The 12,190-nt window shown below is 41.2% G+C and overlaps 1 protein-coding gene across 4 annotated transcripts in view; it reads right to left on the minus strand.

Moving 5' to 3' along the window:
• Positions 1-12,190, minus strand: part of LOC140196291 (endothelin-converting enzyme 2-like) — a 112,263-nt gene that overhangs the window by 59,729 nt on the left and 40,344 nt on the right. For all 4 annotated transcript variants that reach the window (XM_072255238.1, XM_072255237.1, XM_072255240.1 and 1 more), the window contains one exon: positions 4,620-4,744. In XM_072255238.1, coding sequence (XP_072111339.1) covers positions 4,620-4,744 — 125 coding nt within the window. The remainder of the gene's footprint in view (positions 1-4,619; positions 4,745-12,190) is intronic.

The raw sequence follows: 12,190 nt of genomic DNA on the forward strand, positions 1-12,190 counted from the left end.
AGCTTTCTACCCACTCTCAACCCTACACATCTTCTCCGACACCCTTTTATGTAAGAAATTACTATTAAACAGTCAAACTAGCCAGCTTGCACTGGCTACAGGCAACAGACTGATTAACTGTTTTCAGGCAGCAAGCAGACACCACATTCACAAGGGCCACAGTCTATGCGCAGGTCTCAAGCACAGCTATTAATCAAAACCACCATACCAAACCATCTTTGACTTGTTTCAGATAACAAGAAGCATCTGTTCAGGAACAAGTGGAGACAAGGCAGACAAAAAGACATCAATGTACTGTGATACTTCAAATGACATGAACAAATTGGCTTGTTATTTCTGACATTCTGGATATTCTTGGGGAAGTTATTTAGATTTGCCAAAGACTACAGAATTTACAAATTAAAAGCTTGGCTGCTTAAGTAATTAATACTTCTGTTATCCCACACAAAGGAAAACTGATATATTAATATCTACCGTTGGGGTAAAAAAACAATCTGAGCCTTACAACAACAATCTATAGCAATAATCTTACGCCAGGGCTTCAGAGGAGTGAGACGTCATTGAGAAGCCTGCGGACCTCTACTGCCGTGCCCTCTTGTTCTGGAAGTACTGTATATGACTGGCTAGCTTCTCAATCTGATAACAGTCGACACTTAATTTTGAAAGATCAATCAATATCCACATCTACCTAGTTAAGCCCCTCAAGGATTTTGTATTTATCAATTAGATAACCCATTGTTCTTTTAAATTCCCTAGAGGCTCAATATGATTAATCTCTTTCCGTAGGACTCTCGCCCTTATTCCGGGGATCAATCTGGTGAATCTTCATTGTACTGCAAGTATATCCTTCCCCATGCCAGTTAATCAGACATGTACACTATATTCTGTGTTTGCTCTCACCAGAGCTCTATTTCCTTTCAACAGAATGCTCTTCTACTTGTACTCAAACCCTGTTAAAGCAAAGATGAGTACAGTCAGAACGTGGGTTGCTTATTGAGCACCTTCATGTCATACCAGCTAGGACTGCCTGTTGGCCAACCATTTTAATTTCACTTCCCACCAATGTGGCAACCTCTACTGCAAAGTTTTGGCCAGATACAGATTAGAGGAACAGCACTCATATTCCACCTCGGTAAATCTCCAACCTGACAGCAAAACATCGATTTCTCTGACTTCCAGTGACTATTCCCCCTGCATTCCCCCCCCCCCCACTATTTCCTTCTTATTCCCCTCTTATCCCACAGCCTCCCATCACCCCACCTCTTTCTCCTCTCCCAACATCCCAGATCTGCCCATCAACCATACATTCCCATGGGTCGTCCCTCCTCATCCCCTTCCCTTTATTTCATAGACCACTATCCTTTCTCCAATCAAATTCCATCTTCTTCAGTCTTTCAGACACTTCCACCTATCAGCTTACAGCTTCTCACATCCTTGTCACGCGCGAGTTTCCCACCTGTGTATCAAACTCCCCCCACCTTAACCCACCTTTTTAATCCCTCTTTCTTTCCAGTGCTGATGAAGGGTTTCAACCTGAAAGGTCCAGTGTATAAGAGAGTATTAGCTATCAGGCAAAGTTGGATAAACTTACTGGAGTTTGGACAAACTCACTGAGATGACCTTTTAGAGGTATATAACATTGACGTGCAAAGATTGGGTTCAACGTCAGAGTCATTTTCCAATGGTAGGGAAGTCTAAAACCAGGGGATAGACTTAAGCTGAGAGAGGAGAAATTTAAAGGAAATCAGAAAAACAATTCTTTCACACAGAGGTGGTAGAGGCAGGCACAAATGTAACATTTAAAAGTCATTTGGACAGGCACCTGGATAGGAAAAGGAAAAGATTAGGGGAATATCATGTGGATAAATGTGAAGTTATTCATTGCAGTGGCACTAACAGGAAGGCTGATCATTACCTATAGGACAATAGATCGACGTCTCTGCCTATTCCACGAGTCCTGGGTGTCCTTCTGCAGTCAGTACTATAGTTAAGCATGCAGGAGAAGCAGGAAATTAAAAAGGCAATGGAATGCTCTGGCTTCATCGCAGGAGAACTGGAGGATAAGAGTAGGGACGTCTTACTGCAATTGTACGAGACCTTAGTGAGATCGTATTGTGTGTATTGTTGGACTCCTCACCATGAAACACAGGGAATTTCTGGGATGGCAGGACTGATCTTGAAGAGAGTTCATGTCAACATAATTCTAATAGCATTGGATGGATTGGAAGCAGAAAGGATGTTCCTGATGATGGAGGAATCCAGAGGAGGGGTCAAAGAAAAGGGTTAAGTATTTAAGACTGAGATGGGAAGAAATTTGTTCTAGAGAATGCGTCCCTGCCACAAAAGGCAGCTGAAGCCAAATTATTAAATAGTTTCAAGGAGGAATTAATATTTCTTCTTTGAGCACCGGATATACATAGATGAACCACCATAATCACATTGAAAGGTGCAGCGAGCTTTAAGGGCCAAATGGCCGAATCCTGCTTCTATTTTCTATGTTTGTATGTTTTCTTTGCTTCCATAAGTGAACAATAAACTCACAAAATAATCGAAATACGCGTGCTTTTGATCTGCCAAGGTCCAACACACAGCCACGTAATTCACCGGTAGAGGCAAAAGAATAGTTAATATGCTCTGCCCATGACTGCAAAAGACTGCAGAGTTGTGGACAATGCTCGGCACCTCATGAAAACCAGTCTCCCCCCACCCCATGGACTTTTTGCTGCCTCAGTAAAGTAGTCAGCATAATCAAAGACACTACCCACCCCTGAAATTCTTTCTTCTCCACTCTCCCAAAAGCATGCTTCCCCAGGTTCAAGGACAACTTCCATCCCACTGTTGTAAGACAATTAAATGGTTCCCTAGTACAGTAAGATAGACTCTCAACCTCACAATCTACTTCATTATGATCTTCCTGCAGTTCACTTTCTCAACTGTAGCATTTTTATAATTATTGTTTTAACTTGTACTACTCAATGCACTCTGTAATGATTTGATCTGTATCAACAGTACGCAATACAAACTTTTCCCTGTACCTCATTACTGTGACAATAATAAACCAATCCTACTATCAGGAAAATTCCTCTTCAACTTCCTTAGGCTTCTCAACAACCCTAGATCATATAAGTTCCCACTTATATCAGTATGCCTACTACAAGCTTAACTGATCTTTTCTCTTGCATTAGACAATATCAATATTTTGTGCTAGAATGGAAACGATTGGGCATTTTCCCACATTAACTATTATTAGCTATTTTTATATAATTCCCACATTAGCTATTATTGTATTTCTATCCCAGCAGAAATTGAAATATTACCATATGCTAGCAACAGACTGCAGAAACTTGTAACCACCTCAATAAATTCACTGTTCTTTGCAACAAAATTGCCTGGATACAACATAATATACTTCTATCCTTATACAAATTATAATCATAATGACTTAATTTAATTTTGATTTAGATCCTAACTGACCAAAATTAACTGCATGCAGTGGGGACGGGAGATTGCAAAACACTGCGATACAAACTTTTACTGCACACATCTGAAGAAAATGATCATCCTATGTTAACTCTTTACCCTAAGTAACGATATAAACATGCAACATTAATCAAACCAATCCTCATCTTGTTAGCACTCAGCATATAGTTCGTGGATAGCTTGTATGCTGTCACCTTAATTTGAAAGTAGTATTTCAACAAGAATCATATCCAGATTTCACATGTGGAAAAATTGTGTAAGCCCTGAAATTCAACAGCATAAAATAGTGAAAGATAAATTTTGCTTCATATTTCAAAGCTATTAGTTATGAATGTTTCTACCATCTTTAAACAACATCAAAATGAATCAAAGTCTTCAACAGTATACATTAAAATTTTAAGTTGAAAAGAGTTTTGTCAAGTACCTTAGCTCCATCTCAACAAGCAGAATTTCCTAGTGGCCAACTATTTCAATTCCCATCCTCATTCTTGTTCTGACATGTCACAATAAAGCCACTCTCAGGTTGGAGAAGCAATACCTTATATTCCATCCAGGTAGCCTCCACCCTGACAGAACATTGATTTTTCCAACTTCCAATAATTTTTCCCCTTTCACTTCACTCTTCTTCATTTTACCACTCTGATCTCTTCTCCTCACCTGCCTATCACCTCACTCTGCTGACTCTCCTCGTTCTCTTTCTCCCATGATCCACTCGCCTCTCCTATCAGATTTGTTCTTCTCCAGTCCTTTTCCACCTAACGCCTCCCAGCTTCTAGTTCATCCCCCTGCCCTCTCCCACCACCTGGTTTCATCAATCTCCTTCCAGCTTCTCCTCCTCACCCTCCACCCACCTTCATATTTTGGGATCTTCACCTTTCCCTTCCAATCTTGAAGGATGGTTTTGGCCTGAAACGTCAACTGTTAATTCATTTCCACAGAGCTGCCCGACCTGATGAGTTTCTCCAGCATGTTCTGTGTGTTATTCTGGAACAGGGGTTCCCAACCTTTTTTATGCCATGGACCAATACCATTAAGCGAGGGTGCATGGACCTCAGGCTGGGAACAGCTCTAGAGTAAAGTATTCTTACAAGTGAAACAATAACTTAATAATCTTTTTAATAGTCCCAAGCAAAACTTACCCTATTAATAAGGTCAATCAAAGGCTGAGCTCCAAGGTCTTCGATTGTTTGCTCATTCAGGCAGGAGAGATAATATCGCTGGGATTTTCGCTCTGCCTCACTGCTTGAGTTAAGAGTGGTGTTTTCTGTGTGAAAAAATAAAAGTAACTGTGACAAGCTTAAGTTATGGGTGCATGATAAGTAAGAATGCATGTTACTCTCACCAGCAATAAAGTTCTTGGGGAAAAAAAAACAAACACAAACCTTAAAAAAAGTTTACAGTAAGTTTTCATGAACATGTAATTATCTAACAGAAGATAATCCAGCCATTTTGGTAATATTCCTCAAAACTGATTTCATTACCAAACAGTTAACAGATATTAAGACAGACATTGATCGACTTCTTTTTAGGTTTGTTAGGATATCTGTTATGTACCCACTATAAAATAAATCAATTATATACCACAGTCACAACACTGCAAAGCACATTATAATCAATGAAGTACTTTTTGAAGAACTTCACTGCTGCAATGTTGAAATGGCAATCCCTTTGAGCACAGCATTGCAAACAACAACATCATAATGAGCAAATAATCTACATTTCAGTGTTTTTGATTGAGGGATAAACACCAACCAGGAAATTGCATGGCACAGGCCATATGTGGAGAAATAAAGGAGAAAATACAACAACAGTCCAAGTACTTCAGTATGAATAACCTAGATAACCTAGATGTAAACCTCATTACTAATCGTGTGCCCATTATGTGTGTGTTGTAGCAGGAAGACCAGTAGAGTCGCAGCATACTTTGGAGAACAGAGCTGCAATGGCTTCCTTTAAGTATATAGTCCAATACGCTTTGCCAATAGCATTTGACTATCAAAATCACTTGTTGCACGTTAAATAAAGGAATTTTCTTTTAGCCATACTGCATGCACTGCAAAAATGTTTTTCATGGACAGGAGTAGCACCGCAATCTCGTTGTCTTGAGCAAATATTATTATATTAATTACTATTCCATTCTAAAATATACTGTAGGCAAATTACACCACCTCTAAAAACAAGGAGTCCATTAAGAAGCAGCATATGCTCCACAAGTAAAAGTGACCTAAAATGTTCCTTGTTTTACAAGCAATTCACAGCAGGAAGGAGATAAAGGGTTGGCAAATAGGATGCAATGTACCATCCCCTATAACCCTTCCAATACCTTTGCAACATCTGTGACTAACAAAGGATACCATCCCACTACTGTTTAAACAATCTACAACTACAGGTTTCCCCCGCCATCCGAAGGTAGAGCGTTCCTATGAAACGGTTCGTAAGCCGAAATGTCGTAAAGCGAAGAAGCAATTACCATTTATTTATATGGGAAAATTTTGTGAGCGTTCGCAGACCCAAAAATAACCTACCAAATCATGCCAAATAACACATAAAACCTAAAATAACAGTAACATATAGTAAAAGCAGGGATGATATGATAAATACACAGCCGACATAAAGTAGAAATACTTTTCCACAACCATTGCCGGCACTGTTCTCCGTAGCGAAAATCTCATGCAAGCGCTCTCGGCAGAAAGCTCACGCAAGCACTGTTGGCAGAAACGCTCTCTCCAGTAACCTTTAAGCTATGAAGCTGCCAAATCATACCAAGTAACACGTAAAAATACACAGCCAATATAAAATAGAAATAATGTATGTACAGCGTTGTATCACTTACCAGAATCGGGACAGCGCCGAGCACACTGATGATGGTGTGTTAGGCTGAGTCATTGCAGGTTGGGGTGGTGCAGTGGCCCCCACCCTCCAGGCTGCCGACCGATACATTGCTGCGAAGCATGCAGGGGTCCAGCGGTAGTCGGGACGCACTGAGCACATCTTTAAGAAAAAAGCCGAAATAAACATGCTAATTAATTAGGTGCCGTCCGACACGTAATTGTCAGCCCAGATCAGAGGTGATTGCCGACTGCACCTAATTAATTAGCATGTTTACTTTGGCTTTTTTCTTAAAGATGTGCTGTGTGCCTCCCGGCTACCGCTGCATTCTCCGCGAATCGGTATCTGTCCGTGGCCTGGGGGTTGGGGTGGTGGGACACTGGGGTGTCATCTCATCGTCGTCTGTTTCCATTAGAGCAGGCAGCTCATCTTCTCCTATGACTGCCCACCTCGACGTCGAAGGTCGAGGTTCGTCATCTGCTGTGGCTGATGTGGAAGGCTTGACTGCTGAGCCTCGCGCAGTTTTCTACAATACAGTTCTTTGTAAGCACTCAAACCATCCTGCAAATATTCCCTAAACCTACGTACCCTTTCAAAATTAAAGTCATACTTTATCATTGTGGCGAAAATCTCATGCAGTTGCTTCGCGTTCATTTCACTAATGAGTTCGATTTCGATTGTTATCCTTTCCTCTTGCAATTGCATCAGCTCTTCATCTATCAGTTCTTGGTCATAGGTTGCCAAAACCTCTTCAACATCATCTTCGTCAGCTTCCACAAGCCAAACTCATGTTTGTCCTTACTTCGTTCACCACGATCAAAACACTTAATTATGTCTAGTTTTACACTAAGTATAACACCCTTACGAGCTCTTTTAGGCTTTTCCGATACCTTAGAACTTATCTTGCTAACGGCTGCTCAATGCAACGTGTTTAAACAATGCCGTTCCGAATCCGGGGGAGAGCAGCTGCTTGGGGCGTGCGCTGCCTTTTATCGCATGCTGATTTTATTCGTAACAGTGAAGACACCTTCTGTTAGCGAAAACAGGGTACTAATGTAGGTCTTTCGTAACAGTGAGGTTTCGTAAAGCGAACCTTCAAAAAGCGGGGGAAACCTGTACTGTCAAAAAAGTGGGTACAGGAATGTATGCTTTCCTAAGACTACTCTCAATTCCCAAGTAGCAGCAAAGAGAAACTGGCATTGTCAACATCCTTTTAGTGTTTGGTTCAACTATGTTCCAGGGCACAGCTCTTGGAAAGGAACATAGAGGAAAGTGTATTTAAATTTCAGAAATTGTCAAGATGCCTGGATCATATGAGGATACGGTTGTTCCATAACACATTTTAAGACCAGAGTTAGCAGAACAGGTGTCATGGTACAAGCTGAAATCCAGGCATGGAAAGACACACAACCCTCCTGCAGAACAAGATAACAAACTGAAATGTTTTCACATTCTTTCTCTCACTCTCCTTTTTCTCCCTCTGAATATACCTCTTGCCCATCCCCTGGGTCCCCCCCCCTTGTCTTTCTTCCCGTACCTCCTGTCCCATGATCCTCTCGTATCCCCTTTTGCCAATCACCTGTCCAGCTCCTGGCTCTATCCCTCCCCCTCCTGTCTTCTCCTATCATTTTGGATCTCCCCCTCCCCCTCCAACTTTCAAATCCCTTACTCACTCTTCCTTCAGTTAGTCCTGACGAAGGGTCTCGGCCTGAAACGTCGACTGCACCTCTTCCTACAGATGCTGCTTGGCCTGCTGCGTTCACCAGCAACTTTGATGTGTGTTGCTTGAATTTCCAGCATCTGCAGAATTCCTGTTGTTTGCCAACAAACTGAAATGACTGAGTTCCTGGGGAGGTGCTAGTAGAAACTCAGCAGTCACCACAAGCAGGAAATTAAGCTGCTACCCTTTGAGCCATACGGACTTTCCAGCCCAGGTTAAGATCATGTGGCCTATGTTGATTCTCTGTACAGGGATCTATTCAATCCTATTTCTGCACCATCTCCATAGCCATGGAAGTTCATTGCTGCCATTCTCCCCATCCAGACCATTACCAAGTGCTGCATAAAAACCCTTTCCCAATTTCCCTTCTGCTGTCAGTGTTGCTGTCTCAGCATTCCAGAAAATCACAATTAATCTTGACCCTGGTGCTACCTTTGTGGGCATTATATGTTCTTCCTGTGATCACACCGATTTTCTCCCTGATACACAAGAAATAGGAGCAGGAGTAGGTCATCTAGCCCATCGAGCCTGCTCCACCATTCAATAAGATCATGGCTGATCGGACCATGGACTCATCTCCACCTACCTACCTTTTCCCCATAACCCTTAATTCCCCAACTATGCAAAAATCTATCCAACTTTGTCTTAAATATATTTATTGAGGTAGCCTCCACTGCTTCATTGGGCAAAGAATTCCACAGATTCACCACTCTCTGGGAAAAGCAGTTCTTCCTCATCTCCATCTTAAAGCTACTCCCCCGAATCTTGAAGCCTCGCCCTTAGTTCTAGTCTCACCTATCAGTGGAAAAAACTTTCCTGCCTCTATTTTATCTATCCCTTTCATAATTTTATATGCTTCTACAGGATCTCCTCTTATCCTTCTCAATTCCAGCGAGTATAGTCCCAGGCAACTCAATCTCTCCTCACAGTCTAACCCCCTTATCGCTGGGATCAACCTGGTGAATCTCCTCTGCACCGTCTCTAAAGCCAGTATATCCTTCCTCAGGTAAGGAGACCAGAACTGCACGCAGTACTCCTGGTGCAGCCTCACCAGTACTCTGTACAGTTGCAGCATAACCTCCCTTAAATTCAATCCCTCTAGCAACGAAGGCCAACATTCCATTTGCCTTCTTGATAGCCTGCTGCACCTGCAAACCAACCTTTTGGGATTCATCCACAAGCACTCCCAAGTCCTTCTGCATGCTGCAATCTTTTACCATTTAAATTTTAATCTGATCTTCTGTTTTTCCCTCCAAAGCCGATGACCTCGCATTTACCAACATTGTATTCCATCTGCCAGACCCTTGCCCACTCACTTAACATATCTATATTTCTCTGCAGATTCTTCATATCCTCTGCACAATTTGCTTTTCCACTCAATTTAGTGTCATCAGCAAATTTAGATATACTACACTCAGTCCCCTCTTCCAAATCGTTTATGTATATCGTAAGCAGATGAGGGCCCAGCACTGACCCCTGTGGCACACCACTCACCACTGATTGCCAAACAGAGAAACATCCATGTATCCCATGATGCTCCAGTTTCCTCTGACCAAAATATACGAACAAGTTATGGGATACTGTAATTATTCCTCAGTACAGATATGTGGCAAAATAATCACAAGACCATAAGACATTGGAGCAGAATTAGACCACTTGCCCCATCGAAGCTTCTACACCATTCCATCATGGTTGATCTATTATCCCTCTAAACCTCATTCTCCTGCCTTCTCCCTGTAACCTTTGACACCTTGATTAACCAAGAAACTATCAACTGTTGCTTTAAATATGACTTGGCCTCCACAATTGTCCGTGGCAATGAATTCCAGATTCACCAGCCTCCAGCTAAAGAAATTCCTCTAAATGACGTAAATCTAATACTGTGCATTAGCCAGGTAACACCATCTCTACTGTAAAATATGAAGGAGGTAGCATTAAAGGGATGCTTTTCAATAGCAGGGACTAGAAATCTGGTCAGGGTTGCTGGGAACATGAATTTTGCTAAATGCAGAGAGATCCCGGTTAAAAACAAAAACAACGAAGGAAGCTTGTCCTTCAGCAGGACGATGACCCAAAGCACACTGTCAGAGCAGTCAAGAAGTGGCTTCAAAATAAGAAAATTGATGTTCTTGAGTGGCCCAGTCAGCCATTCTTTACACCCATGACTGTGCACCAACTCTATCATCAGATCTGCAGAAGATACCACAGTGACTGGATTAATTACAAATAACAAATAAACAGCATACACAGAAAAGAGGTCCACATTGTCTGAATGGTGCAATAACCATAGCCTTTCACTCAACATAAAAAAAACAAAGAAATGATTATTGACTTCAGGAAATCAAGAAGGTATGAACAAGCTCCACTGCTCATAAACGCTGAAGCAGTAGAGACAGTCTTCAGTTTCAAGTTCCTGAAAGTGAACATCACAGAGCAGCTCTCTTGGATCACCAACATCTCCTTGATAGTAGGGAAGGCTCAGGAGTTTAAAGAATGCAAACCTGCGCCAAAACCTACTGGTAAAACTTTATCAATGTGTAACTGAGAGCATTCTGACCTACTGCGTGACAGTATGGTCCACTAGATCCAACAAGCTCAACGAGTGGTCAGAACATCACTGGGTCACAACTGCCAGATATGGAAGCATTTCATAACTCACAATGTCTATGGTTTTCTTGCAAAATCGCGATGGACTCAGCCCACCTCAGTAATCACCTGTTCAATCTCCTACCATCCAGCAAGGGGTACAGAAACACTTCTGTATGAACATCCAGACTGAAGAACAGCTTTTTCCCCAGGAATATCGTGCAACTGAATAATGCTACCTGCACCCACCACCACCCATAGTCCATAGGTACTATGGACAACCTCTAAGTGCAATACATAGGCATCGCTCTTGATGCTATTTCATATTTAATCATTGTATTTAATAACATGGGCATGTGCAACACTTTGATGCGGCAGCCACTGCTTCTTTTAATTTTAAGAGTTGTTTGTTTCTAATTTAGATGTCATTCTAAATAGCTCAGACATTATTCAACACTTAGTCACTGTGTGTTTAGTAATTGAATTGTCAGTATGCTGCTTTGGACTGAATGGACTAGCACTGCAATCTCAGCAATGACAATAAAGCACTTACTAACTGTTATGTTTTGTAACTAAGAAATATTGAACTAATTCATAGGAAGACACTGGAGTCCGAAATGCGGGTCTAACTTTGCGTTTACTTTAAGCAAAGCACGTAAATATCACATGGTAGCTTAACGTATGTTATTCATGTATTTATACATATAATCTGTAATGAATTATTTACAAACATTTGTAAATGAACAAGAGGCTTAATCAACACATTTTATATATATATATATATATATATATATATATATATACACACACACACACACAAGATTACTCAAATATTATTGAAATATTAGATACACAACACTAACTATAGAGTCCTGATCTTTGAGCAATTTTGCGAGGAAGAATGGGCACATCTTGCTCCATCACATTGTGCAAAGCTAACAGAGACTTACGCAAAAAGACCACTGGCTGTAATAGCTGTGAGAGGCAGTTCAACAAGTACTGAGCTAAGGGGATGAATACTTTAGAAGTGCTGAGACTTCAGGTTTTGAATTTTTAGTTTTCCATGCTTTACAAATTTCCTTGATTTTTTTTAGGGTCTACAGTGGGGGGGGTGGGGGGAGAGCACGTGTTCCACAAGTAAAAATTCTCAAGTTAAATTGATCAAAATTCCTGGTTGTAATACTTAGTTATGTCATCAAAGAGCTGGGGGCTGAACACCTTTTCAAGGCACTGTATTGCCACTTGACATTTTCTTTAAAAAATCAAGCCTTACTAACTTATCCTCTATGAGTAACAAACAGGGCAGGAACAGGTGTCAACGTATTTGTTAATGACCACCAAGAATATGCTGAAGCTAACATCACAATAGCAGCAGTATATACAAATTACAACACCCTTAGTATGTTGAACAGCTTTAATACCCAAGCAAGTAAAACTTTGTAAAAGATCATTACGAAGGAATATCAAAAGAATTTGTAAAAAAAAGCATTCCTCACAATTCTGAAAACACTGAAAAATGCACTTCAGTTGTCGGTCTGGTTTCCTTACCATCCCCCCTCCCCAGCCCCAGGGCAA

The sequence above is a fragment of the Mobula birostris genome, chromosome 4 (assembly GCF_030028105.1).
Source record: "Mobula birostris isolate sMobBir1 chromosome 4, sMobBir1.hap1, whole genome shotgun sequence".
Classification (NCBI taxonomy): Eukaryota; Metazoa; Chordata; class Chondrichthyes; order Myliobatiformes; family Myliobatidae; genus Mobula; species Mobula birostris.